We start from the raw sequence: 27,795 nt of genomic DNA, 5'->3' as shown, positions 1-27,795 counted from the left end.
TTCTATCAAAGGAATGATTGGGAAACCAGTGGACCACCTACACTGGGAGAAAAAGGAAAGAGGAGGTTCTTCTCTTTGTGTTCTGAGTGGTCTATTCTTAGCCTTCTCCAGCAGAAGCTTCAAACCTCCTAATTCTCCCTTTCCCTTAAAATTGTATGTGTCTCATTTCTAGGCTCCTGTGAGTCACTCTGAGTTTGGATGTGGTAAGGATAAAGGGACAGAGCCGAACTCAGAGCAGCATTTATTATCTTGAGGTAATAAGTTAACTAATTTGGTATTTGATGTGAAGTCCTGCACATAATAAAAAAAATATTTGCCTTCTACCTCCACCCTTGCCTCCCACCCCCACCCCTACCCCATGCACCTTGAGAGTTATGGGAGTTCCATAACTTTCACACCTGTGGCTTTTTATTATATTATTAATAAAGTAATAGGATGGTAATTATTAAGGGTTACAATTTCATTTTATTTCCAAGCAACCTGAAGCTATTCTCAGATCATTTCATTTGTCCTCATAAAACTTCCTAATGCACTTCTCCCTTTTCTAAGTAGGGAAACCGAGGAACATGTCAGGAAAATGACTTGTCTAGCATCATCCAGCCAGTCAGTGGGAGAGCTGGAACTGGATCTCAGCGATCTCAACCTCCAGGCTAGTGGTCTGACCGCTAAACCACACAGCCTCTTTTTTTAGGGTTTGTTGGCTTGCGTTTTATTTATTTATTTTTCTTTTTGCTCTGCCCTGCCAGCAACTGGAAGCTCCCAGATAAAAGAAGAGAATTTTGAGTCCAGGCTGAACATTTGACATCCCCTTATTTGTGGGGCATTATCCTGGGACTCAGAGGGTGCTGCTGTTGGGGTCTGTGTGGTGGAGCTGGGAACCAGCCCCAAGAATACAGCTTTGTTTGGGCATTAACCCATTTGCGGTTATAATAATGATAAGTTTCAGCACCAGTGGCGCCCGACTGTTAATGACTCAAAGAAAGCTAAATAAGAACAAGATGTCATCTCTGGAGCAATTTGTAGGTTTTTCCTACAGCTCCATCCCTTCCATAAAAATCCCAAGGGCCCTTATATTTAAAGTCAGTCTTCCACTCAATGTCCTAAACAGTCTATTGAGGAGGAAGACTTAGAAAAGGGCAGGTGGTCGCTAAGCTAAGGCTTCAAGAAAATTTGGGGTTGCACAGAAATAGCAGGTAGCCTTTTTAATGGTGGTGGAATTACTGCTTACATTTTTCTTCTTTATACTTTTACATACTGTTAAATTTTTTCTATAATAGGCATGCATTATAACCTGAAGACAAACAAACAATAAATGAGTGGCTTAAAAATCTTAAAAAAATTTTTTAGCAGAAGTGATGACATTCCATACAGTGTTTGTTTTTCCCAAGAAGGAGCCATTACTTTTAGATTTCTCTTCTGCCGTACATTACACAAATAGGTTTTGGCAACCGGTCAGTAGTGAAGGAAGTTTTTCAGTGAAACATACACAACATCAGGTCTTAAGAAAAGGGGAAATACACAAGAATTGTTAAAGTCAAGTGTATTTCTGTGACCCTGTGGAATGTTACGAAAAGAAAAACATGTCAGCCTTCAATTTAGATGTGCTTTTCAGGTTCTTAAATTATCATTACATATGTCTGAAATTTTTACCTAAACAAATAATCATCCAGATAGACCAGTAAATCAGAAATCAACTCCACAATCCTGAAAATAAGCAAGTATTATGAAATTGGTCAAAACAGAGAGTGCTTGAGATGTGACAGTACTATTGCATAAGGAATGGAAACATCAAACTCAAAACAAGAGGAAAAATACCCACAAAAGAGGATATGCTGAGACACCAATTTATCAGATTATAATTTCTAATTATATAGAGAAAATTAATAGACCTCTCTGGCTCTGCAGAGGACCTATGAAGAGATTGATAGGGAAGAAAATCCTCCCTGGAATTGAAAACCACAGAAGAGCAAATATAAATGTACCAAATAGTTTTAAACTTCAAGGAAACAATAGAAAGAAAAAATGCAGTCTGACTTATTCTTACAAAGCAGGCTCAAGAAACTAGGACAAGCTTTTATCAACTCATCAAGCAGAAAGATGCTAAAGGCGAAGTAGCTACTAAGAAATGCAGGTCATGAAATCCATGCTGAGCTACTAGGCTCTTCTTCAAAGACTTATCTTCCATAAAAGCAAAGCAGAAACTACGTGCGATGCCACTGTATGAGATTTACATGTTTAGTTTAAAATGCTATTTACAGACAAATCATTTTGGACTGCCACAGGTCAACAGACCAGAGCTTTGGGAGAATTTGCAAGGAAAAATAAATGTTCCCATTTCTTGGGCAGTTAAAGAAAACTAATGCATTTCGAGAAAGTGGTTAAGAGGACATGGCTTAAATTGAACTGGAGCTCAAAGACAATTACAGACTTGTACCTTCTTGTTATTTTATATTTTCAGAGCTGCAAAAAGAGTTGGGAATTACACGTTCATGTAGTGTAAAACGGAGGAAGATTTTCTGATCCTTCTTGGTAGCCCACAAAAATTAGCTGTGCCTTCCTCTGTCCTGGAGTATGCACAGCGATAACTATTTGTGTCATTTTCACTAAGGGAATAGTAGGACAACACTACTCATTTAACATATTAGGTAAAATAGAAAAATTCCTTGAAACTCAAACTAACAAGTTTCACTCAAGAATAAACAGATGAGGGGCTTCCTGGGGCTTCCCTGGTGGCGCAGTGGTTAAGAATCCGGCTGCCAATGCAGGGGACACGAGTTCAAGCCCTGGCCCGGGAAGATCCCACATGCCGTGGAGCAACTAAGCCCGTGCGCCACAACTACTGAGCCTGTGCTTTAGAGCTCCGCAACAAGAGAATCCACCACAATGAGAAGCCCACGTACCGCAACAAAGAGTAGCCCCCGCTCGCCGCAACTAGAGAAAGCCTGCACTCAGCAACAAAGATCGACCTAAAGGCTGTATATTTATAAAGAAATGGAATTTTTAGTTAAAAATCTTCCCACAAAAAGAACTCCAATCTTCAAAAATGTGATTTTGTACTTTTAGAAACATTTAAATTTATAAACTAAAATAGAAAACATTATCTAATTTTCCTTTGGAATTCTTCATTGACCCATGGGTTATATAGAAGTGTATTATTCAAAATTTCCATATATTGGGGGATTTTCCAGAAGTATTTCTGGTTTTTTGTTTGTTTTGGGGTTTTTTTTTTTGTGCAGCTTATGGGATCTTAGTTCCCTGACCAGGGATTGAACCAGGGTCCTTGGCGGTGAAAACGTGGAGTCATAACCACTGGACCACAAGGGAAGTCCCTGATTTCTAGTTTAATTCCACTGGGGTCAGATATACCTGGAGAAACCTTATATGACTTGAATCTTTTTTGCCTTTATTGAGAATTGTTTTATGATCTGGAATATGGGCTACCTTAGTAAATATGCCTTAGTTAATGTTCTGGGTGCTCTTTGAAAAGAATGTATACCCTGCTATTGTTGGGTGGAGTGTTCTATAAATGTTAATGTACACAGGTTATGCATGTGGATAAGGACTGGAAATGAAATTGAACCAATATTTTAAAAAGTAGACTTAAAAAATATTTATGTCATTAAAAAAAAAAACAATTTGAATTATCCTACTAGATTCTGAGTTCCTGGAGGTCAGAGACAGTCTTCATTCACCTTTAAGTTTCTAGAATCATGCACAGTGCCTGACAGAATAAATGCCTGTTAAATAGACTTTTTTCCCCACTTTAGATTAAAAGTTTAGAAAATGAAAGCCATCCAATCCACAGGACTTATGGTTGCCTCACAGGAACCAGTTCATGAAACAAATTTATTAAATAAAAAGGCCAGCAAATGGCAAGGCATCATTGAGAAGGAGATTAAAAATCAATCAGAAAGCACTGGCATCTCCTCCTTACACCTAAATACTATGTGTGACAGATCACGGTATCTTAAGAAATACCCAGAAAAAAAGCAACTAACTCAACAAAAGGCATAGAGACGATGCTACAAGTAGACAAACTAAGATAACTTGTTCAGGAAGATGAGAGGGAATCTACTAGGAATCATTAAATAAACTTAGGATATGAACTGGAAGTTCCCAAGCTTTAGAATATTAGGACAAAAAGCTGCAGTCTGTGTCTATTTTTTCTCCCCCAAGCCATCCTCTACATTGTTACAAGAGTTTATTGTTCTAAATGTTAAATTTGCCCATGTTACTTCCTTACTTTAAAAACATTGCTAACTCACCATTACTAGGATGAATCAAAATTCCTTAACATGCAGACATATATATTCCTTCACAGTTGGGTCCCAACCTACTTTTCCAGCCACTGTGCCATTTACTCTTCCCTACACACTTAATTCTCTAGCTACACCTTCCTACTCACTATTCCCAAACATACTGAGCTCTTTCACACCCTCTTGCTTTGGGATAAGCTCTTCTCTCTGCCTAGAATGTACCTCTCCCACATTTTCTGCCTAGTAAACTCTTACACATCCTCTAAGACTTTGGCAAAATGGCACCACCTCCAGGAACCCTTATCCAATCTCCTATATAAAACAGGGTAAAGGCTGAGTGAGAAAAAGGCAAATAAATGCAAGATGGTAAGCTCTGAGGCTATGACATTGAGCTGGGAGCAGCCATGGAAGGGTCTGGGGAAACAGCATTCTAAACAGAGGCGACAGCTTGTGCAAAAGTTGTAAGAAATGATAGCATGTTACAGAGCTGAAAGAAAACCAGTGTGGCTAGAGTAGAATGAGTAAGGGGAAAAGTGGTCAAAGAATTAGGCAAAGGCCAGGTCATGAAGGACCTCAAAGGACATGTAAGAAGTACAGCTATTGTTCTAAGTGCAGTAGGAAGCCATTGGAAGGTTTTAAGCCTGGTAATAACATGATCTGATTTGTTTTTTAGGAAGTCACTGTGGCTGCTGTGTGGAAAATGAATTATAAAGGGGCATGTGTGAAACAGACCATTTACATAGATGCTTGAGTCATGTTTGTTACTAAATGAGTATTTATTCATTGATCCATTTGTTTATCCACCATTCTAAATTCATCTTTGCTACTGAAATAAGCAAGACATACTGAGATGTTTGCTGCAAAAGCTCTACTTATACGTGCCAGGTGTGTGACTATCAAGCTTCCAGGAGATTAAAAAAAAACATCTAGGAAGTCCCACTTTTCAGGGTGCGCCCCAAGTTATGCCAGGGAACTGAATCAGCCATGGTACCCAGATCCTGGCTCAAATACTACTGCTGAGCTGGAACATGAAAAGCGTTGGTACTTGAAGTGGTGGTATGGAGGGTTTGCAATTAAAGAAAGCACAAAAATGCAAATCAGACTATTCCCTTATACTTTCTTTTTTTTTCTTTTTTCCTGGTCTCCAGTAGTAGCCCCCTGAACCTAGATAAAAGCATACCATTGCTAAAAGTTAATTATATTTTTCTATAACTGTTTCCTGGCTCAGGGCCTTTGTACATACTGTTCCTTCTGCCTAGAAGACCCGCCCCATCCACACTTAGCCTGATGAATCTTACTCAGCATGCTAGTGTTAGTGCCTCTGACAGGCCTTCCTTGAACCCCCAAATCTAAATCAAGTCTGTCCTTTCAAAGAACACTGTACTTTTCCTTGAATGTCCCTATCATTTGTAGCTTTAAATTCATTTGTGAGATCATTCTTTTAATGCCTCTGTATACTTGTAGCCTCCCCAACCATCAGACTGTAAGTTCCAGGGACCCAATATATCTGTTTACTACTGCTTCTACAGTGTCTGGCACATAATATACCCATAATAAATACTTACTCCCACTAAGTGAGTTAATACTGGAAATAGGCATCCCTAGGCAGATAGGTATAGGACTCTTTTAGCTCCTTTAGCTGTGCTTTCTCTTGTTTCTCTTGTTTTCCATTCTATAGCTTTAAGAACTCCTTCTTCCATTCACACAAGAAAGTGATCCTAGAGATGGAGCAATTCTTTTTTTCAGACTCATGTTCTTAATTTTTTAATCAGGGTCTCTCAACCTCAGCACTATTAACATTTTGGGCTGAATGATTATTTGTTGTGGGGAGGGATGTCCTGCTTATTGTAGAATGTTTAGCAGCATCCATGGCCTCTACTCATTATTTGCCAGTAATACCTACTCCCAAAAATGTCTCTAGGCATTGCCCCATGTCAGCAAAAATCACTCCTGATTAAGAACCACTGTTTTAAAGTGTGGAAATGTCAAACCTTTTACTCTTTTAGAAGAATTATGTTTAGAATTCAGGTTATTGAATGATGCCTGGGTTGTAAGAGGATTCTACCAACCCAACTGGATCAAAATAGTGCCCATTTCTATCTTGTTTCTGTAGCACCCCCAGGGTATCCTTTGAAAAGGCCATTAGTGATGGTCTAATTCAGGGCAATATTCTGATCTTAGAAATTCAGTCCCCTGGTCTGTCCTAGAAGGATGAAGGAAAGGGGTGGTGTTTCTGAGGAAACGAATGTCTCTGAGACCCTTCTGGAATTGGCAATCCCCTACAACTTTCCTAGGGGCATGTCCCAGAGGACAATAAAAGGGAGACAAACAGCCCATTCTGGCATGCTTTTCAGGATCTCTCACTCCAAACAAGAAAGTCTGAGAGGCCTGGTAAAAATAAATATGGCTTAGCACTCCTGGCACAAGAGCAGTTTCTGACAGCCAAGACTTAACTCACCCTAGGGGGTGACCCAGCCAGGGACTATGCATGAAGTTCATTTCTACCCATTGATATTCCCAGTGACTCACAGCCGCCAGGGATGGCTCTGTGCACCAGAACTGTGCTGAACCATGGAGGAGGAGGACTCGGGATGCACACAGAAAATTCAGTCTCTTGAGTCTGAGTCAGACAGGGACAGCCAGCTTCCCTGTTCCTCCTCAATCCCAGAAAAAACAACACAAATCATGCCTTCTGGAAAGGAACCTGTCTTTTGAATACAGAGCAGAAACTGTTTATAAATTCTTAATCCCCTGACATTGAAAGTATGGTGACCGCCTGTTCTGGATTTTTTGGGGCAAATGTATTCATTATACCACATGTCCTTAGTTTTCACTGTGGGGAAAAAAAATGGTCTCCAGAATCATAAGGTCTTCCTCAACAGGTCAAAAAGCAAGTCTTCGTAAGCAACGTATATTGAAACCTTGAGACCGACGAAGGCTGCATCAAAAACGTTGTGGGGAGGAGGGATTGAGAACCAGCCTCTACTTTTTCACCCTTTTCTCCTTGGATTTTAGGCTAAGATGACATAGGCCTTAAAGGTTGACTTTTTCCTAGCAGTAAGATCAAGTAAACCTGACCTGACTCGACTGCCGCCTTCAGTCAGCAAAAAGAACTACATACACAGAAAATGCCTCATGGTATTTGTTACCATGGTGATGTTAGTTCAACATTTCATCTGCATAAAAATTTTAGGCAAAACAGAATAGAGAAATACTGGCTAAGAAGCAGTTAACAACGCATTTTTTTCCTTGCTATTGCAAAGTTAATGTTAGCTTTGGTCAAAGATGGTAATTTGAAGTGAAAGCCTTTGAAAAATTGCAGACAAGCGAGGATGAAATGGCAACCAATCCATTGGAGAAATCTCCCAATATCCTCTTTGCACTGTAACAAATTACTCTCCCCTCAGCTAACATGGCGCATTTGGGGCTTCCTCACTCTATTTACTAGTGAGAAGAAAGTGGTTTAACAAAATTGCAGATGATCCAAAGCCAGAAACTGTTGGCATACCAGCTCGGAGGGAAAAGCGATATACAGGACCCTAAGGAAGTTGGGGGCTTGGACAAAAGTATCAGGACAAGATTCAACCTAGAAAATGGCAGGTGGTAACAAAATTAATCCACGTTATTAATATGCACTGGGGAGAGGCGTAGGCCACAAAGCTAAGACAAGAGAGGAATTTATAACTTTATGTACTAACCCAAAAGTTAAATATTGCTAGAAGGCCCTAGAGACTGAAGCTGGGAGGAGGCTGAGGTCTCTGAGAGAATACAACTGCAAGCAAGGGCTTACTTCCTTACCCCCTTCCTTTCTTGCCAGGATCTGAAAGTCAAAGAAGGTGAAGAGGCTAACTACGCTGATTTACAAAGACAGCGAGGAGGAACTATGTCTGGGCCAATTCTGGACGTCTGAGCTGGGGCGACAGGGCCCAGACAACCACCTCAGGAAATGAATAAACGAAAAGGGGAGGTCGTAGAATTATTTAGCTCTAGAACAACGCTGCCTAGGCGGGGGTGGGGGGGAGGGGTGGAGAAAATCTCAGGAAAGGAATTTTGACAGTGAGAACGCTAGTTAAGACACAGCACTCCAGGCCCCCTGATGTCCCTTGTTTGATGTCCATAAAGACCGAGAGGATTATGCATTAGCAAGCCTTGTGTATTCTGAGACATCAATAAAGTCTGGACTTGGGGCCGGTAGGGGGGCCGGGGTCACGTCCAGGCGACTTGGGTCAGCCTGGGTGCACCTCTCTGGCACAGAACTAGAGTGAGGGGGATCCGAGAGTTGCCGCTAGGATAAAACCTTTTTTAAGTTAAGGACTTTAAAGCAGTAGTACTGGCGACAGTGAGGGGGGGGGCTCTCTTGAGGGCTAGGAACGTGGGGGCGGCTTGAAGAGGAGCTGGGCCAGCGCTGCAGGCGCCGGCGGGTGGGGTCCGGGGACCGGGGGGCGGGGGCCGAGGGCGGAAAGGGGCCGGGCCGGCGCTGGGGGCGGGACCAGGCGTGGTGGCCGTGGCGGGGGCTGCGGCGCTGGGGGCGGGGCGGGGCGGCCCGGCCCGGGACACCCCCTCCCGATCCACTGGTGGGGCGGCTTCGGCTTCGGCAGCAGTGGAGGCGGCAGCGGCCGGAGGTCGACTTGCGGGGTGCGCTCGCCACCGTGGACCGGGACGCTTCCCCTAGGGGACCCTCCGTCGACACCCTCCGCCGCGCCGTCCCGCAGGAGCCGGCGGGACCCCCGGCCGGCAGGGAGCGCCGGCGGCGGCGGCGGCGGCACCATGAGGCGGCCGTGGGGCGCGCTGCTGCTTGGCGCCCTGCTCTGCGCACACGGTAAGCGGCGCCGCCGCGCCCACGCCGACCGGCCCAGCGGGAAAGTTTTTCCCTGGGTCCGGCCGCTGCAGGACTCACCTCCCGAGGGCGGGACGGCGCAGGCTGGGGCCTGGGACCCCTCGCCCTCACTCCAAGCAGCAGCCCGGAGATTGTGTTCCAGGGAGGGGACCGGGAGCTCCCCCAACTCCTCCAGTCCGAGACGGGGCAGCGGTGGAGGAGCTCCCCGGGCTCGGGTCTGGGCCAGGCTGGGGGGAAGATCCGAGGCGCTCGCCCGCCTTTCCTCGCTGCTCTTTGAAGAGCTGGGGTGCTTCCCTTTTCAGGTTTAGACAGGGTCTCTGTGTCCTTGGTGCGAATGAATGTGGGCGAAGAAAGGGAGGCGGGAAAGGATGGTCGCTAAACCATAAATTGTAAATAGTCCTCCTTCCAGGGACTGGGGGTCTCGGGCGGATTGCGGAGAGGCTCCAGAGGAATCTGAATACTTGAGCTCTGGGGATTCCTCCACTCGAGGAACAGTTCCTCGGACTCCGAACCATGCTCCCGCCGAGGGTCCTTGGGCACTGCCTGCTCGCAGCATCTTCACTTAGTGGTGTTTTGGGTTCCCTCTCCTGGTTGTGACCAATCAGCTTCCTGCCCTGGATCCTTCCCGGAGGGGGGGAGGGGGAAGCAGGGTTGGAAAAGGGGCAGAGGAGGGACATAGGGAAGAAACTGCTGGAAGGCTCCCGCAGATCCGCCCTGGCCGGGATAGCTGGGCGGGTATCGCCGAACCTCAGAAGGCAGCCTCCCGGCCCGCGCGGTGGCCCTCGGGGAAGCTGGAGGGATGGCAGCAGGACTGCTGCTTCATCTGCTCCTTATTAATAACTTGTTTGGTGCCGGTACGCAACTGGTGTGTGTGATTAGGGCTCCAGTGGAATCTGTTTCTCCGCAACCGGCTAGGACCGTGGGTGCACCCCGTGATTTAGCAGCTGCCTCTAGTTTGTGCCCAAAGATCAAAGAACTTTGATCTTTGAATCCCAACCCTATTCACCCACCGCTGTTCAGCCGGGGGAGATCCGAATCTTCCCATTCTCCCCGCTGCCGGGATGAGGCGGTGGGGTTCAGAATAATGGGGTCTGTAGACCACGGCCTTGCGCCAATTCTGTAACGTAAAGGGAGCTCGTGTGGAAATAGTGCAGATTTCGGAACTTGCCTGGCAGGGCGTGGAGATGCCTGAGCACTTGTTTTAAAGGTGTTTACCTCCCAAATCCAAAACAGAGTTCTCTTGTCTGTTATTTAAACTACCCGTGGGTTTTAAATGACTTTTTCCATGCCCACTCTAACCCGACCGAGCTCTTAACTCTTCCTCTCGGAGTAGTAGCCCGGCCGACCCACGTTCCTCTTTGCACTGTGCTCTCCCCCTCCCGAGCTCTCTCCTAGAAGGTTATTTGCAGCCTCTCTGGCGTGTCGGGACAGCGGCCCTACTGGGGTAGGAATGTAGCTGCTCTTCCCACCGCATGGGCCCCTTAAAGGGACAGCTATGCTTTTTGGGGGCTTTTCCCCTTCGGGCTGCAAGGGAAGAGGATGGAACTTTCCTCTCGGCCCCCTGGAGGAAGTTTTGAAAAAGATCAAGGGAAATGGCAGGGCACTGAAAAAAAAAAGGGGGGGGCTAAAACGGATACCAACAAAGCCAGAGAGGAGATTGTCGCCTTCTGCCCTAGGGAAAGGGGAGCTGGAAGGTTCCGGGCTGAGACTGGCCAAGAGGATCTTTATCGCTCCAGAGCTGTCAAAATTGCCTACACTACATCTGCATTGAGAACGGGGGGTAGAAAATTGTGTATATTTTATGCTTCATAGAAGAAGGATGGGAGGGTTCTGGGTAACTATTTGGGTTCTTTTTAAGGACAAAATATTTAATGGAAACTTCTAAGCATGGGAGGCTTTCTGTGCATGTGAATAAGGACACTCCGTGGCACCAAGATCTAAACTTCGCCTGGCCTGATACTGAGCCATCCTCAGAGGCTTGGAGGGGACAGATTCATGGTTCATCAACCAGTGAGACAGAGCAGTCGCTCAACCAAAAATATCACCCCAAAGATCCCGCACTATGTTCCAGGGGCTCAGGGAGAAGACAGTGTGTCATAGTAGATCAGTTAGGCAGATCTGACCTCTGCTAGGAATGAATTCAAGACAATTAGATATAAGGTGCTTATTTGGATGCTGCTAGTACTTGGGGCTTTTCCTAGAGCCTGTGGGTTTGGCCTGAGCCTATATAATACTCCAACCTTAAAGATTTTGGAAGGGAACTTGATTGCTGGTAATAGCCCTGGGTATCTTCCTATTGAGGTTGACGTGAGGCCTCAGACAATCCACCACCATTTGAAGAGTGGAAACCATGTTTGTCTTGGAGATCTCTTCCAGGTAAGCTTTGGTAGATAGAGGGTTATTTCTGAGGATGAGTGCAGATGAGTGGAGCTGAGACTGGTTTCTTTTCCATCTGGTGTTGTCATGGAGCTTGGTTGACCTTGTCCCTAATCTTACTGGACTTGTGAATGATGCTTGGCTTGTCACTGACTTTGGATTTCCTCTTCTGTCCCCTGTTGCATATCAGATAACATCTTTGGGACTGGCGCATGGTATTAAGAATGACAGGTGCAAGGGAACTGAGTATGGCCATGTATACAGAGCACGTTGGGCATGTCCATTTTCTGGTCCAGCAGAGAACACAGGAAATCACAGAGGACAGGATATTTTACAGGTCCTTCTCATTCTTTCTACGGATTGACTGCTAATCTTGTTCCCTAAGAAGAAGGAACATGGGAGAGACTGGCTATGTCGCTTCTCCTTTGAAGAGAAGATTGATCCTAGGGGCTTCCAAAATAGGAACAGAATTTTGGAGACTACTTTAAAAAGTTGTCTTGTCTTTTTTTGTGATTGGACACATCTCATAATTTCAAGACAGTTCCATGCCCATGGCCGACTAGGTCTGTTAGCCTGTTCCAGCCACAGTCTCTACATTCCTTGACGCAGTTTAGCCATGAGTTTTGTCACAGTTGCCTGGACATGGGGCATCTGGCCCCAGACTGTGTCTGGATTACCATCTCAACTTCAGCATTGGAAGACCTTTTCTCCTTCTCAGCCTGGTGAGATTCAATATCCCAGGAAAGACTTCATGCCAACTGGTTGGCTGGCAGAGCCAGGCTTTGGCCCTATAAATAGCTCTGATGAATGCCTGTACTTGCATCTCTCCTTCCAGCTTCGAGCTGACAGGGTCAGTTCCTTCTCCCCAGCACACTCAGGAGCATTCCCTAAACTGGGCTCTGCACCCATTCATTTGTTCATTCATTCCCCAGACACACATTTGTCAAGTGCTAATCTAATCACTGCATACATAGCTCTTTGATCAAGAAGCAGAGGCAGGCCTGGGTTTGCATCTTGGCTTCGCCACATCTTTGTGACCCTGTACAAAACACTTTATCACCCTGAACTTCGGGGTTCATATCTGTAAGTGGGGGGCGGGGGTGGAGTAGTAATAAATTATGTGAGGGTCTTGTAAAAATTAAATGAAATAATAGTATGTTCAAACCATTCAACACAGAATCTGACAACTACTCTGTTACCATAGGTCTGGATAAATGTTAGTTGTTTGTTAGCATGCTTGCAGAAGTGGATTAGAGACGGTTCTCGCCTTTGGACTACGGGAACCAGACAACCGTAGTTATACTACAGTGTCATGTGCTAAAATGGAGGCTCAGCCCTTCATTCATTTCAGCTGGTTTTTTGCTTTCTTTTTTTTTTAAAGATCTTGCCCTTTCTTTTCCCCCTTGAAAACCTAATGAAACCTAAGCATATTTCCCTCTTGTCCACACTTCAAAAAAGAGATCTATTAAGCGATACCATGAGTCTAGGGGGCCCACTCTGCCTTAGTTCTCCTGGGAGAGGGCCTGGGATATGGCGCTTTCCTCTGAGAGCTTCCCTGTTAAAAGCCCTGTGGTCAGGGATGCAGCCAGGCATCTCACCCTAAGGGTGCTGTGACCCGGGGTGAGAGGTGCTGGCTGAGGTCTCTTGTAGCTGGAACAGTTTAGAATTCCAAGCTCTCCCTCCCACTGGCCTGGGAAAGGAGTCAGGCCCCAGAGCTCATAAGATAGTAATTGCCCCAATTTGGGGGCCGGGCGTTGTGGAGCTGCCTTCCTTCATGACTACTGTCTTCAATCAGGAATCCTGTCAGCGTGCAAGGATAATTGATTCAGGTCTCAAGCCCACGACTCGCTCCTCCCTCCCCCCCCACCCCGCCCAGCCCTCAGCTCCTCCACCCCCAAGTTTGACCCCTGTTGTCTCTTTGTTTCTTCCATTTAAGTTGGTGCCAGAGATGTGATGGTTTTGGGGGCTGCGGAAAGTTGACCATAACCAAGAGCAGCCGTTCAAAAGAGCTGATTCTCTAGCTTTCCTGGCTGTCGTTTGACTCCATTTTCTGTTCTGCATTTTTGATTTAGCAAGAAGCAAACATCCTTGGTGCCCTTGGGCACCTCTTACGCCCTTCTGAGCAAACTTTATTCTTTCACGGCACGTAGGCATTCCCATCCTTGCTCACAGCTGAGTGGATTGCCTGCAACCTTCCCTAATGCTCTGCTCCCCTGCCCATTCAGGTGAGAGTGAGAAGGGGAAGGGCGCTGCCTGAGCCCCAGCTGGGAAAAGCCTTGCCCAGGACTCGGGACTCGCTGCAAGCCCGGACATGGCCTACAGGAGCTCCCCCCTCACCTCTGTGCTGAGCCAGGGAGGATCGGAGTTGCGAGCAAAGCCGGAAACAAAAGACTGGGAGCAAACCTCCCATCTGGCTGAGAGGCAGCACAAAGGTGCTGCTGCATAATTTATCACCGGAGGTTTTCTGGGGCCGGGAAGCTCCTGGCTCCAGGCAGCACCTTTTTGGAGGAGAGGGTCCCTCCCCCTGTCCCATCTGGGTGTAGGGCCAGGCAGGTACAGATTAGGGTATTGGGAGAAACACCTGATCAGCACGTGAAATAAAGAAGCTTTGAGGTTGGAAGCACCTCCAGTGATCTCTCCTTGCGCAGCAGCTCCACTTCCTGCCTGGCCTGCAGGGCAGGGGTGGGGGGGAAATGCTCCAAATGTTCCCTTCGTTGGCCCCAGCCTTGGGAACCCGACTGTCACCGTGGCATAGATGAGGACAAGAGATAGTTTCTCTGTTGGGGACTACAGCCTTCTGGAAACCAAATACAGATGCCAGGTTCTAATATCCATAAGCCTAGCAAATAAGAAAGGGGAGTTCCCTCCTTTTTCCACTCCCCTGCCACACTCACTGGCAGTTTAAACGAGCAATTTCAACCACAGGTTCAGAGAAGCAGTAAAAGTGAATGACTTTAAAATATACTTCCCCCAAATGAGAATTTCTGCTCCTCTGGGAGTGATCTCTGGTGACCATTTTTGCCCAACAAGCTGGGAACATGTGGTCTAAAAATTACAAATGTATTTCTGGGGCATTTAACATTTGTGAATCTTTTGCTGTATTGCTGGCACTCAAAGTGTTAGCGTGTTTTATCACATTTACTCCTCACCGTATCCTTATAAGGTAGATTCTGTTAGATTCCTGTCTTACAGATGGGAAACTAAGGCTTAGGCCATTTGCTGTCACACAGCTAGTGAGTAACTGACCTAGGATTTGAACCCAGAGCCTAAGCTGTTAACTCTCTAATCCATACTACCTCTTAGAATAGAATCTTTTGTATCTAAGCTATACCAGAAGGTCTTGGTCGGGACTGTCTGTATTTTACCTTAGATTGCCCTCTCCTCTGTGTTTTCAGTCTTCATCTTCTCAGGGAATCCCAATGCATAAAGAATTACCTTTCAGGTGCTTTTTGATGGAGTGAGGCTTAAAAAAGCTCCCAGAAGGGGAGATATGGTTTGTTGCTCCCTGAAGCCACATGTTACTCTGTGGACCTTGGGTTTTGAGATGTAAGGGGAGAGGAAAGCAGTACTTTGAGCAGCCCCTCAGAGAGCACAGCCACATTCAATCCCTGTTGGATTTGTGAAACTGTTGACTAAGCTTCTAAGCAGGGTAAGAAGCCTGTATGGCGACGTAGCTACATTACTGGGTTGAGAGAGAGGACACAGATGAAGATGATGGAGTTAATGACAACAACAACAACAAAAATAATAGCTGCTTATGTATTATGTATAATAGCTACTTTATATGTATTATTTCATTTAAACCTCCCAGCAACCTTATGAAATAGGTACTGTTATTACCCCCGATTCACAAAAAAGGAAACTAATCCATTTCTAAATTGCTCTGTAATTTAGGTTCCAAATGCTCTTTTCTATATTTGCCTCCTAGGAATTGGTTGATGATAAATTAGGTAAGAGTAAAGGATACCATGTACTTCAAGCTCCCCCAGAGAAGGGCAGTAAAGCAGGACTCTTGCCACAAGACTCTCTCCCACCTCTTCCTGTGGTCACTCATGCCACCAACTTAACCCATGGGAACAGCACTGCAGCTTGGCGCACAGTTGGATTTTTAGACATCTCAAGCCCTGAAATATTAAGGCTTAATCATGGGGTGGATGGATAAGACAGTCTGGGTGAGTCAAATTCTATAATAGCAATAGTAGGTGCTACCATTTATCAAGAGCTTAGTATATGCCAGGCATTATGCTAAGGGCTTTTTATGAACTAAGTAATTCAATTCTCATAACATCCATGGGAGGTAGGGGCTCTTATTATCCCAATTTTCCAGATGAAAAACTAAGGTATAAAGAGATTATACGTGGTCCGATGGCCAGGAATTAGCTTAGTTTTGTTTCCATGTTCTTAACATTATGCTCTTCTGCCTCATAACTTTGGAAGCTGACCATTAAGGACTTCTTTTCTGTGTTTAAAACTGGCAAGAGAAGGCTGACCTTGTTGGGACCAATAATCATGTGTCTTATGATATCACTTTTGAGAGGGCCCACTAGGAGAAGACTTTATCAGATAGATGTTCAAACCAGGTAAGACTGGCCTCTAGGGATCTAGGGACAGAAATAAGGAGAGTCACGGCATGTCAGTATCGCAGCTTGATAATACAGCCAGTGAAAGGAACTCCTGTTGGAGAAAGGAGTGAACTTAAGCTGGATAGAACTAGGAAGCCACCTTAAAAAGAAGATTCCTGTTTTCTTGATTATAGGGTAGGTAGGAAATAACCACTTTCATTTTTCATATTCTGGGCTTCTCTTTTCCTATGACTCCCAACTGTTATAAGATTCTAATGGAATGTGTCATTCATTCATTTTACAAACTTGTATTGATCATCACTACATACCAATCATTGAACTGTGCACTGAATACAAATACAAAGCTCTATATCATACAGTTCCAACCATCGAGAGGCTTCTGGTCTAGTAAGTGAACAATGGTCCCACAGTGGGCTAAATGCTACCGTAAGAGGAGATACCAAGGGCCTCTGGGGCACACAGCAGGGGCTTTCAATTCAGCTGAGGCTTTGTGGGTCCAGGTGGGGCAGCATCAAGAAAGGGTTCATGTCCTGGCCTCCTTCTACTGCCAGCCATTTACCTTGTTTGGTATTGGTGCCAATGTTTTCTGTGCAAGCTCTGTCCTCTCAAACAGTGGCTGTATAGCTACCCGAGTCTCTCCAGACTGCAGGTATCTCTTGGGTGAGACTAGATCCATTTCCATGTGGCTTTTGGCTGCCACCCCTTTCAGTTATGTCAGTCTTGTCTCGCTGCATGGGCTTCCCTTTCAGTGAGAGACGCTTACTGAGTAAGCTGCCCAAGGAGCTGAAATCAGTGGATTGGTCCCTTGATTGGCCTGGATGTAGTTCAGAGTCATTCCAAATAACTTATCCTCATTAAATAAGGTTTATATCTTCACCGTTGCTGCCAGTTGTTAGGAGAAGAGAAGAGAGCTTTGGTATGTTGTGAAAAAAAACATCCTTCACTTATATGAGTGATGATTCCTCCCTTCCCCATTGTAATCCCTTCCACGTTGGGGTAGCTGTCATATCCCAACACTCACAGAACACCCCTTAAGCCTTCTCATTTCTGGTTCAACTTGAAAAAGCTGCTCTGTAGCTGTGTATAGTCACTGTACACCTTGGGCCTCCAAGTGACAGGTGTGGTCCACCTTGAGCTGAGCTTTCTATGGGGTAGTCGGGAGCAGTGCCTCTCTTTTTTTTTTTTTTTTTTTTTTTTTTGCCTGTGCCTCGTGGCTTGCGGGATTTTGGTTCCCTGACCAGGGATCGAATCCGGGCCCTCGGCAGTGAGAGCACAGAGTCCTAACCACAGGACAGCCAGGGAATTCCCAGCAGTGCCTCTCTAACTTGAGTGTGCATCAGTGGGAAGCTTTATGGAAAGTCCAGATTCTGAGATCATATTAAGAGAAGAATATTGGTCTAAGGGTCCGAATGGGGCTGCCATCCTGGCTCTCCTACTCACCCCATGACCTTGGCCAAAGTAGGTGATCTTACCAATTAAATGGGTAGTACTGTAATGATTAAATGAGAATGCAAGTGTGTATGCAGAAGTAGCTTGCAAAGTGTCAAGAAAAACTGCAAAACATAATCATTTGTTGTCTAAAGCCCTGCCGTTTTCTGGACCAACACAACCGAGGCACTCTTTCAAAGGACTAGGGTTCCATACTCTCCTTGCGTCACTACTTTACCTTAGGGCAAGGGAAATTGGTCCTTAGCCTCAGCAGTAGCCAGAAGGAGAGGTCACTGCTTGAGATCCATAAACTCACTGCACATTTGCCAATCCAGAATGCAGAAAGAAGGACCCAAAAATCCCAGTATTATAAATCCCCTGTTTTGATCTCAGGGTATTGGAAATTCTCATAATAGCAATACCACTTATTAAGAGGCAGTATTCATGAAGAGATTAAGAGCAGAGGATCTGGAATTGACCTGCCTGTGTGTGAATGCTGACTCCAACCCTTAGTATCTGTGTGACCTGTCAACAGACTTCCCCTCCCTGTGTCTCAGTGTCCTCAACTGTAAGGTGGTGATAATAATAACAGTGCCACTTCCCAGGGTTGTTGAGAGCATTCAATGATGTGGCATAAGAAAAGCACTTAGAAAAGTATTTGGAGGGCACATGGTAAGTACTCAGTAAATGATGGCTGTATTTTTATGAAGCTTTTGCTGTGTGCCAGCCCTGCGCTAAGCAGTCTACATGGATTATTTAATTTAATCTTTACAAAACCCTTTGCAGTAGAACTGTTGTTATTCCCATTTTATGGATGAGGAAACTGAGACTCAGAGGCATTAACTAACTTGCTCAAAGTTGGAGAGTTAGTGTAGAACCAGGACTTGAACTCCAGCCTCTCTGACTCAAGAATCTGTGTTCTCTCACATATTACACTGTGTCTGGTAGTGTAAGCAGATGGGCGTTTCCCTGCTTTCCTTCTGAAGAAAGCAGTGAGAAGGTGGTCAGATGGCTGAGATTTTGGTTAACCTCCCAGGAAGGCCCTCTGAGCACATTACCATGTATCCTAAAAGCTGGATAACTTGATGATCAGGGATAGTGAACACTTTGGGAGGAGGTCTTTTCCATGTTGAATTGCATTAGGTTGAAGGTTCCATGCCCTTTGAGGCCACTGTAGCTTGCAGTGCAGCTGGCAAATAGCTTTCAAGGCCAGAAGCACAGCTGAGTGTTCTAACCGAACACTTCTTAAAATGAAGACCGCGTTTTGCCACCCGCAGTCATTTGTATCCTTTCTTCACTCACCATTCTTTTAGTTAAAAAGGGTTAAAAGCTGTCCTTTATGATCACAGCCAGGACTTGAGTGAAAAGGCAGAATTCCACCTCCCAGGGTCCCAGAGGGGCAGCAGTTGTCCAGAAAGGCTGGGGTTTGGAGTATAATGTGTCTGTTTACTGTATGAACACCCAAGCCAAGAGTTTGCCTGTCGCCGGCTGCCTGACCTTCAGATGTTGCTCTGACATGCAGGAAGTCGTGACTCTTCAGCAACTAACTTGATGCCCACTGGATGGAATGCTTTGTTCCTGAAGTCTGCAGGGGAAACTCAGGACTTCTGCTATCACTCAGCCAAAAGTGGGGCAGGGGGAGGCTAAAAAAAACCCTGAAGGCTCCTCTTTTACCTTCTGGATTCCTTTTGACTTGCATGCAGCCTAAAATGCTGCTGTCCTTGACCTCCTGCTCCTGGTACTCAGGTTCTTAAAATCAAGGCCTTTCAGAAAAAGCTAGCCCCCAAATCCTCATGCCCGCACACCCCCAGCATGCATTTGTGGAGCATCCTTGGTGTTCCCAGGCAGGAGGTTAGCCTCTTTCACATTTATCTTCATGTCCAGCCCTTGTGGCTTTTTTTACACACAAGGAAACAGGCTAAGGGGCTACGGGATTCGTACAGGGTGGCACAGCTGGTCAGTGGGACCCAGCTCTGTCTGCTCCAGGTCCAGTGCTTCCTCATCCTCTCCCCCCAGTGCCCCCTCTTCCTCTCCATTCTTGTCACCCCCTTACCCTGATCTCCTCCTTGGTGCGGCCCCGCTCCCTGCTGTGCGTGGCTAGCAGCATTTCTCAGCCTCCATTGACATTTTAGGCTGGATAACTTCTTTGTTGTGGGCGCCTGTCCCGTACATTGTAGGGTATTTAGCAGCATCTGTGGCCTTTATCCTCTAGATGCTGCCAGTACCACCAGTCACAGCCAAAAATGTCATCATGCATTGCCAAATGCCCCCCAATCTTCAACTGAGGCCAGTCTTCAATGAAGGAGAAAAATCATCCCTCATTGGGATGATTTTTAGCATTATTCTTAGCCTTATTCTTCCTCTTCACCATTCTTCCCGGTGAAAGAGGTCAGCGTGTTGGTGGTGAGCCCCATGGCATGGAGTCCTCTGGAATACTTAGTCATTGCTCTTTCATCCCAGCCAGAGTTCCCTAAAGCAGCGCCTTTAGCTGTGATGAGCTGGTCAAACTTACAAAAGTTCCTCAGGCTCTGGTGCCCAGGGTCTGAGTGAAAAAAGCCCTCATCCCTTCTCAGTGCTCTCAGAACAGGCCCAAGAGGATGGGGCTGGGTCTTCAGTGCTTCCCTGGGAAGAATCCTCTGTCCTGTACTTGCAGAGAGATCTGGAGAGACAGGAGTGCTGGGCTTGGAGTAGGGCCTTCCTATGAGGTATGGAGATGCTGCTCCTTTCAGATGGATTCCCGTGGCTTCTGCAGGAAATCCTGCATCTTTTCTAGGGCAGCTGATTCCCTTTGCATGTGGAAGGGGAGGGCAAGGCCTCAGTTGAAGATTGGGTGAAAGCTGTGGTCCTTCACTCCAGAAATGCACACTTTGCCTGTAGTTTCAGGGGTTCACAGATCCCAAAGGTTGGCCGTCCCTCCCATCCATTTGCAGGTTAGGGACCGGCCCCTGCTTTATGCTTACACTTATCCTTGGGGTGAAGTGGAGACGGAGGGGTCTAGGGCTCCCCCTTTGCTTTTGGTGGGAATAACAGTCCACCCTTTCATTCTGGGCCCTAAACCCTAAGCTGGCCCGTGTAATATAATGCAAGGTGAGGATGTAGTCAAGGAGATGAGCCGAGAGAGAAGCTGGGCCCTGTAAATAGGAAAGGAAGCGGGATGGCAATACGGGAGCTGACTCCTTCCCCGTTCCAGCCCAGGCTGAGGGCAGGGCCCAGCTGAGGGGAGGAAAGGGAGAAGAAAGCAAGGGGAGGAGATGAGCAAGGGAGAGGTGACCCCCTTCTTTCCCAGCTGCAGCAGCCCAGCGGGTTAGATGAATGCTGGGAGGGGGGAGAGTGACCCTGGCAGAACCCTTTGTTCCAGCTGAGGCTGGAGCGGGGGCACCGAGCCATTCACACGCCATCCCAGGGCATCCTGCTGGGCACGCTGGGGAGGGGGCACAGCAGCCGGTCATGGGACTTGGCCAGGCAGATAGCTGGATGCTCAATAGGGAAGCCCAGCAGCGTGCTGCGGAGGCTGCGGGAGGGGCTGCTTCTGCCATCCTTCCTCCAGGCTGTGGCCGGTCCCACAGACCGGAAGGCCCTGACTGGTTCCAGTCGCCCTGCCCTGAGGCAGCCTGGGTTCCCGGTCCTGCTTCTCCTGGTCACCCTCCTTAAAGCGAGTTCTGACTCGGGGACTCACAGCAGGGCCTGCTTCTCCCTGCTCCCTCGTGTGATTTCTTATCCCTAAAGGGGCTCTAGCATTTTAATTCCCCTCTTATTTCTTGTTCTCCCTGACCAATGTCCTGGTCCTGGGTAGAGGCAAAAGCATCCATAACTCCACCTAGTTTTGGAGGGAAGGATATGGAAACCTTTCTACATCGCCCATGTTGTCCCCGGCTCCCCTTCCTCAAGACCACCAGCCCTCTAGGTGGCATCATTTGTCCCTGGGCCTTTGGTGGGGGGTGTGCAAAAAAACCCTGTCATAGAGGGGATACTGGACTGTTTGTGAGCCCAAAGTCAGAGGGTATCTTCTTGACCATTTGTGCCTTGGAGGAGGAGGAAGGCACGATTCCATGGTCCACACCTCCCTGCAGCATCACTGTGGCCTCCTGGGTGACGGTGCTCCTAGACTTGGCTCCTCTACCTTGCCCCCCTAGAATGGGCTTTGGTTGGGTGGGAGCTGAGCCCTCACTGGTTCCTCTTCCCTCTGCCCAGGCCTAGCCAGCAGCCCCGAGTGTGCTTGTGGTCGGAGCCACTTCACGTGTGCGGTGAGTGCCCTTGGCGAGTGTACCTGCATCCCCGCCCAGTGGCAATGTGATGGAGACAACGACTGCGGAGACCACAGCGATGAGGACGGATGTAGTAAGAACCTCCCCACGGGACGATGGGAAGTGGTAGAAGGTGTGAGGGAGCAAGGACAGGTGTGATGGTGTGTTCTGTGCATCAGCTGTGTCAGACTCAGAGTTGGACTCTCTCGAGGGTGACAGATATTAACAGATGGGTGGTTTCTTCACAGTATATATGGCTTCAGCCCTCCCGTATTGCCCATATTTCCATGCACGTGTGGCCAGTAAAACAAACTTTGAAACAAGTACAGGAGAAAACATTTGAAGTTACAGGTGGTCTCTTTAATTAAATAGATCTCTCTGTATTTATGTGAATATGTATATCTGTATTGCATATCTGTGCATTTTAAAATGTGCATACTATACGTGGATGCCGAGTATTTCTGTGTTTCTTATGTTGGTATTCTGTGTAATCACACCTTTTCAAATAACATAAACTTTGTAAGAAATCACATATTCTCATTAAATCTCCCCTTTCCCCTAGTGTAGTAACATGCACAACAGGCTAGGGTATCCTGTCTTGGATATGTAGTAATATTACTCCTGAGCCAGTTACTTGTCTGGATTCAGGGGTGCAGTCTCCACCCTGCAGCACCTATATCTGAGGGAGGCTAATTAGTCTCATAAGAGTGAAGCTACAACCTGGACCTTATTAACCCTAACCAGTTTAGCTAATTGTGATGATGGTAAATGGCTCACTTTCATGTAGCACTTTTGAGGTCTCAAAAGACCTTGCTGAGTCAATTATAATTATCCCCATTGTACAGTCAAAGAACCTGTAGCTCAGAGAGGGTAACTGGCTTGTGTGATAAGTGATGAGTTCTCGAACTTGAAATTGAGCCCAGCTGTGTCAATCATCATTTAATAAGAGGAAATGGGGAAAAATACTTTTGTTTGTCTTTTCATGTTTTCCTTAACTGCTTTCCTAGTGGTTTTGAGCTCCTTGGGCTCTTCTGCCTTCTGAATCCCTGACCACCACTCCCTGAGAAAACTCTGGCTTCTTACCTGCTGTTTCTGCTTGGTTCTCCATCCGCTGGGGGCAGGCGTAGGAGTCTGTGAGGAAGGACTGTAATTCAGACAGGGAGTCAGGAAAGGATTTCTGGCCAGGTTGAGCCTGCCTGAGTAAGTGCACCAGACTGACACTCGTTTCCCTTCTTTTGCCGGGACTCAGTGCTCCCCACCTGCTCCCCTCTTGACTTCCACTGTGACAATGGCAAGTGCATCCGCCGCTCCTGGGTGTGCGACGGAGACAACGACTGTGAGGACGACTCGGACGAGCAGGACTGTCGTGAGTGCTGGCGGGGCTGGGCAGGTTCCATCAATTTTCAATCAGAGAATGATACCCCAGGGACTTCCCTGGCAGTCCAGAGGTAGATACTTGGCCTTCCAATGCAGGGGGTACAGGTTCAATCCCTGGTGGGAGAGCTAAGATCCCACATGCCTCGCGGCCAAAAAACCGAAACATAAAACAGAAGCAGTATTGTAACAAATTCAATAAGACTTAAAAAAAAAAAAGAAAGAAAGAAAAAGAAAATGATGCCCCAGCCCGTGGTCTCTGGCTCTTGTCCTCCCACCTCTTCTCTTGGTCAGATAAGCCCCCGGAGACAGCCACCTCCTAGGCTCCCTTGGGAAGCATCAGAGCTGCTTTGGCTGCTCTGCTCTGCAAGGCTTTCTGCTGGGCTCCCAGGCGCTGACCCCACTGCCTGTAGCGGCCTGACCGCTCTGTGCCCACAGCCCCGCGGGAGTGTGAGGAAGACGAGTTCCCCTGCCAGAACGGCTACTGCATCCGGAGCCTGTGGCACTGCGACGGTGACAATGACTGTGGTGACAACAGCGATGAGCAGTGTGGTGAGCGGTGCTCCGGGGAGGCAGGCGGGGTGGCTGGTGGATGGCATGGCCGTGGGGGGAAAGAGCAGCAGGCACTGGCACTGCCCGAACCTTGAACCGCCCAGGTGCCTGGAGGAGAGCAGGAGGGGCAGAGCAGCCAGACGCCCCAGGAACCACAGAATAGGAGCCTGAGGCCCAATCTCTCCAGGGCTGCGGCTTTCCCCTCGGGAGTCTGCCCCGAATCTGTGGTGTCTTGCAGGGCCTGGGTCAGACTCCCAGGGGCAGTGAGGATGGGAGTCAGGGAGGATTGCAGGAGGGTTGCCGGTGGGGCTCCTGCAGGATTGCTGTCCCATTGCGTCCCCCCAGACATGCGCAAGTGCTCCGACAAGGAATTCCGCTGCAGTGATGGAAGCTGTATCGCTGAGCACTGGTACTGCGATGGTGACACCGACTGCAAAGATGGCTCTGACGAGGAGAGCTGTCGTGAGTGGCCCCAGAACTCAGGCTCTTGGGCTGGGATGGGGCAGAGAGCTCCATCCCATGGGCTGAGGGCCAGGCTGAGGAGTGCATGAACAGTGGGCAAGGAGGGTGGGTTCTTAAGAAGCGGCTCCTCCTAGGTTGAGCCAGGGAGGGAACAGGTTCCCCAGGTGGGAAGGGAGGTCTCCCTTTGGTCCACCAGAATATGGGAGTCTATAAGGGCCATCCCAAATGAAAGCTGGTTTCTTTATCTGAGCATCTTGCTCCTTTGAGGAGTCAGGGCCCCTCTCCTCTGTCCAGGACTGAGTGTATTCCCCTCCCCGCCCCTGCCCTCCTTCCAGCCTCGGCAGTACCAGTGCCCCCCTGCAACCTGGAGGAGTTCCAGTGTGCCTACGGCCGCTGCATCCTCGATATCTACCACTGCGATGGCGATGATGACTGCGGAGACTGGTCGGACGAGTCTGACTGCTGTGAGTGCTCTGGCCAGCTGGGTGGGGGAAGGGAGGCCAGGCTGGGAGGAACTCCTGGGGTAGCAAGGCACAGGTGCCGCCTGGGTCAGGAGCTCAGGGGACAAGCTTTTGGATTCCCTGGTCCCTACTGAGCAAAGATGGAAGAGCCTGGGGGCTGGGGCTGGGGCTTTCTGGTCTGCCATGGGACACTGGGTGCAGGGACTAGCTAGAGACAGAAGCCTATCGTGTTTCCGCAGCCTCCCACCAGCCCTGCCGCTCTGGGGAGTTCATGTGTGACAGTGGCCTGTGCATAAACGCAGGCTGGCGCTGTGATGGCGACGCGGACTGTGATGACCAGTCTGATGAGCGCAACTGCAGTGAGTGGGGGGCGGTGCCAACGGTCCGGGCTGGAAGTAGAGAGAGGCCACCACCGGTGAAGCTTGAAGACAGTTAGGACAGGACCACCATGTGCAGTCGTGTAGGTTGGGCATGGCCCAGAGGTGCTAGGTGCAAAGGATGCCAGTCCCACAGTAGACATATCTTCCATAATTCTATAGATTTATATAGTCATCATGGCAGTTTTCCAGCAGATGGCAGTAAAGTGTCTTGAGGAAAAGGCACCTTTTTCCAATTCCCACAGAGATGCCGTATAGACCAGCTGTGACACTGGTGTCAAGAAGAGTGGCGTGGGTGCTGGCATAAAGTGCATTTTGGGGTGGCAGGGTGGTGCTTCGGGCTGAAGTGGGGCCAGGCTTTCATTAGACCTTTGCTTTGCCCAGCCACCTCAATATGTACGGCGGAACAGTTCCGCTGTCGGTCAGGCCGCTGTGTCCGTCTGTCCTGGCGTTGTGATGGGGAGGACGACTGTGCGGACAACAGCGATGAAGAGAACTGTGAGAACACAGGTAGAGTCTCCCAGGGGTACCCCAGGCCCGTTAACCCATAGGTGGGTTGGAGGATAGGGGTGGGAAGCGGGTGTTACTGCTGCCTTTCCAGTTGGGCCAAGGTGATGCTTTAGTCAGATCTTGCCCATGGCCTGGATTTTTCCTGCTCTTCTCTGTTACCAGTGTCAAATCCAGGTGCATCTGTTGACCTGCAGCCTCATGGCCTGGAACACAGTATCAGGGCTGGGAGTTTCAATGGCCTCTCACATTCTAACTCACACATGGCCGCTGCCTGGTGCTCTGGCCTCGTAAGCAAGGACTGCTCTCTGGCTGACAGCCCCCATGCCCCCTCCCCTAGCCACACCGGTGCCGGACACATGGATGTGCTCTCTCATTCTGTCCCACACCCCTCACCATCCCACTGCGGTGTCCTGGGGAGAAAACACATGCAGACGTTCAGCCAGCCCTGTCTGAGCTGTTTCCTGCCTTGGACCCCGACCCTCCCACCTTGAGTCTCATCTGTCTCCAGCTCACCCTAGAAAATGACAGGCTCCCATCCTTTTGTTGACCCAAGCCCTGCCCTGATGTGACCTGGGTCTCCCTCCCTCCCCATTTTCCTCCTTCCCTCTCCAGGAAGCCCCCACTGTGCCTCGGACCAGTTCCTGTGTTGGAATGGGCGCTGCATCGGGCAGAGGAAGCTGTGCAATGGGGTCAATGACTGTGGGGACAGCAGCGACGAAAGCCCACAGCAGAGCTGCCGTGAGTGTCCCCCCGGGCGCGCCCACCCGTGGTTTGTGGCTGAGCCCCGCCCATACGCTTCAAAGAGAAGCCTCCCCAGTGACTCTTGCAGCCTCAGGAGCTGTTCTTCGTGGTCCAGGTGGAATGCCAAGTTGGCTGTGTGGGGGAGGATTCTGGGCTCAACTCCCATCTCTGGCTTGGCTGGCACAGGGCCCCGGACGGGTGAGGAGAACTGCAATGTTAACAACGGTGGCTGCACCCAGAAGTGCCAGACGGTGCGGGGGGCAGTGCAGTGTACCTGCCACACAGGCTACCGGCTCATCGAGGACGGACACACGTGCCAGGGTGAGCTGGGGCCTGGGTGGGAGGGGGGCCAGGCAGCTGTGTTTCTGATGGGTCAGGCATTTGATGGGCGTAACCTCATATCATGATCACAATAGCCCTGGGAGGTAGGGATTGTTATCCCTCCCATTTCAAAGATGGGGGAACGGAAGCTCAGAGAGGTGAGTTAGCAGAGTTGGGATTCCAGCCCAGCTCGGAGTGAACTCGAAGCCCTTGACCACTTGTTATATAGTCTTCCCACTAGGCCTGGAAAGTAGATGGGTATGTGGGCAGGGAAGCAGCTCGTCAGCTGGGCAGTTGGGGTGGGAGGATGGCAGAACAGAGATCTCCTGACCACGTTCCATCCTCACAGATGTGAATGAATGTGCCGAGGAGGGGTACTGTAGCCAAGGCTGCACCAACAGCGAGGGGGCTTTCCAGTGCTGGTGCGAAGCAGGCTACGAACTCCGGCCTGACCGGCGCAGCTGCAAGGCTCTGGGTAAGGGGTGTTGGCGTTTGGCTGGGTGGGCAGAGGACTGAGCCTGGCAGCCAGGTGCTCCGGTGCTTGGAGATTTGCCGAGAGTTAGCTGTTTCCATCACAGTAAAATGGAGCTATGAATTGCATCCTGAGCCCCAAGCAAAACCCCGCTGGGGTGGGATGTGTACTTTGCAGGCTCCCACCCTTCTAGCGCTGGTGCTAACAGCTTGGGACGTGCCCTAGCGGGCTAGGGGCCCCCTGGAGCTGGGGGTGCACGCTGGTGGTTGCCAGGGGCAGCTCTGGAGCCCGGCGGGGGCCCCATTTCTATGCCACGTCCCAGGGCCGGAGCCGGTGCTACTGTTCGCCAACCGCATCGACATCCGGCAGGTGCTGCCGCACCGCTCTGAGTACACACTGCTGCTCAACAACCTGGAGAACGCCATCGCCCTCGACTTCCACCACCGGCGTGAGCTTGTCTTCTGGTCCGATGTCACCCTGGACCGGATCCTCCGCGCCAACCTCAATGGCAGCAATGTGGAAGAGGTTGTGTCTACAGGGCTCGAGAGCCCAGGTAGGGAACGAGGCCCTGTGGGGAGGGGCAGGGCCACACCACATGCAGAGCCATCGAGGAAGGAACAGGCGAGTGGCTACAAACCTTAGGCAGCGGAACATCTTCTCGCAGTGAAATCTTGGATGGAACTCTAATATGGAAAACATTCATTAGTCTACATTCATTTTATAGGTTCAGGTTTATAACATTTGCTGGTTGTAAAGCAAACATGAGCTCAATCAGCGTGAGTAATGAGACCATTTTGATGA

The 27,795-nt window shown here is 48.6% G+C and overlaps 1 protein-coding gene across 2 annotated transcripts in view; it reads left to right on the top strand.

The window, feature by feature from the left end:
• The first annotated feature begins 8,838 nt into the window (after positions 1–8,838).
• The window catches only part of LRP4 (LDL receptor related protein 4), a 53,260-nt gene continuing 34,303 nt past the window's right edge, over positions 8,839–27,795 (top strand). The window contains exons 1-12 of one of the 2 annotated variants that reach the window (XM_036861184.1): positions 8,839–9,075; positions 21,672–21,818; positions 22,974–23,090; positions 23,512–23,650; positions 23,996–24,112; positions 24,448–24,576; positions 24,813–24,932; positions 25,335–25,460; positions 26,073–26,198; positions 26,388–26,522; positions 26,872–26,997; positions 27,317–27,547. In XM_036861184.1, coding sequence (XP_036717079.1) covers positions 21,774–21,818; positions 22,974–23,090; positions 23,512–23,650; positions 23,996–24,112; positions 24,448–24,576; positions 24,813–24,932; positions 25,335–25,460; positions 26,073–26,198; positions 26,388–26,522; positions 26,872–26,997; positions 27,317–27,547 — 1,411 coding nt within the window. In that variant the 5' untranslated portion in view covers positions 8,839–9,075; positions 21,672–21,773. The remainder of the gene's footprint in view (positions 9,076–21,671; positions 21,819–22,973; positions 23,091–23,511; positions 23,651–23,995; positions 24,113–24,447; positions 24,577–24,812; positions 24,933–25,334; positions 25,461–26,072; positions 26,199–26,387; positions 26,523–26,871; positions 26,998–27,316; positions 27,548–27,795) is intronic. The other variant, XM_036861183.1, reaches the window with a different exon arrangement.

Source organism: Balaenoptera musculus, chromosome 8 (assembly GCF_009873245.2).
Source record: "Balaenoptera musculus isolate JJ_BM4_2016_0621 chromosome 8, mBalMus1.pri.v3, whole genome shotgun sequence".
NCBI lineage: Eukaryota > Metazoa > Chordata > Mammalia > Artiodactyla > Balaenopteridae > Balaenoptera > Balaenoptera musculus.
Note: the sequence above shows the minus strand (reverse complement) of the source record. Positions and strands in the feature narration are given on the sequence as shown.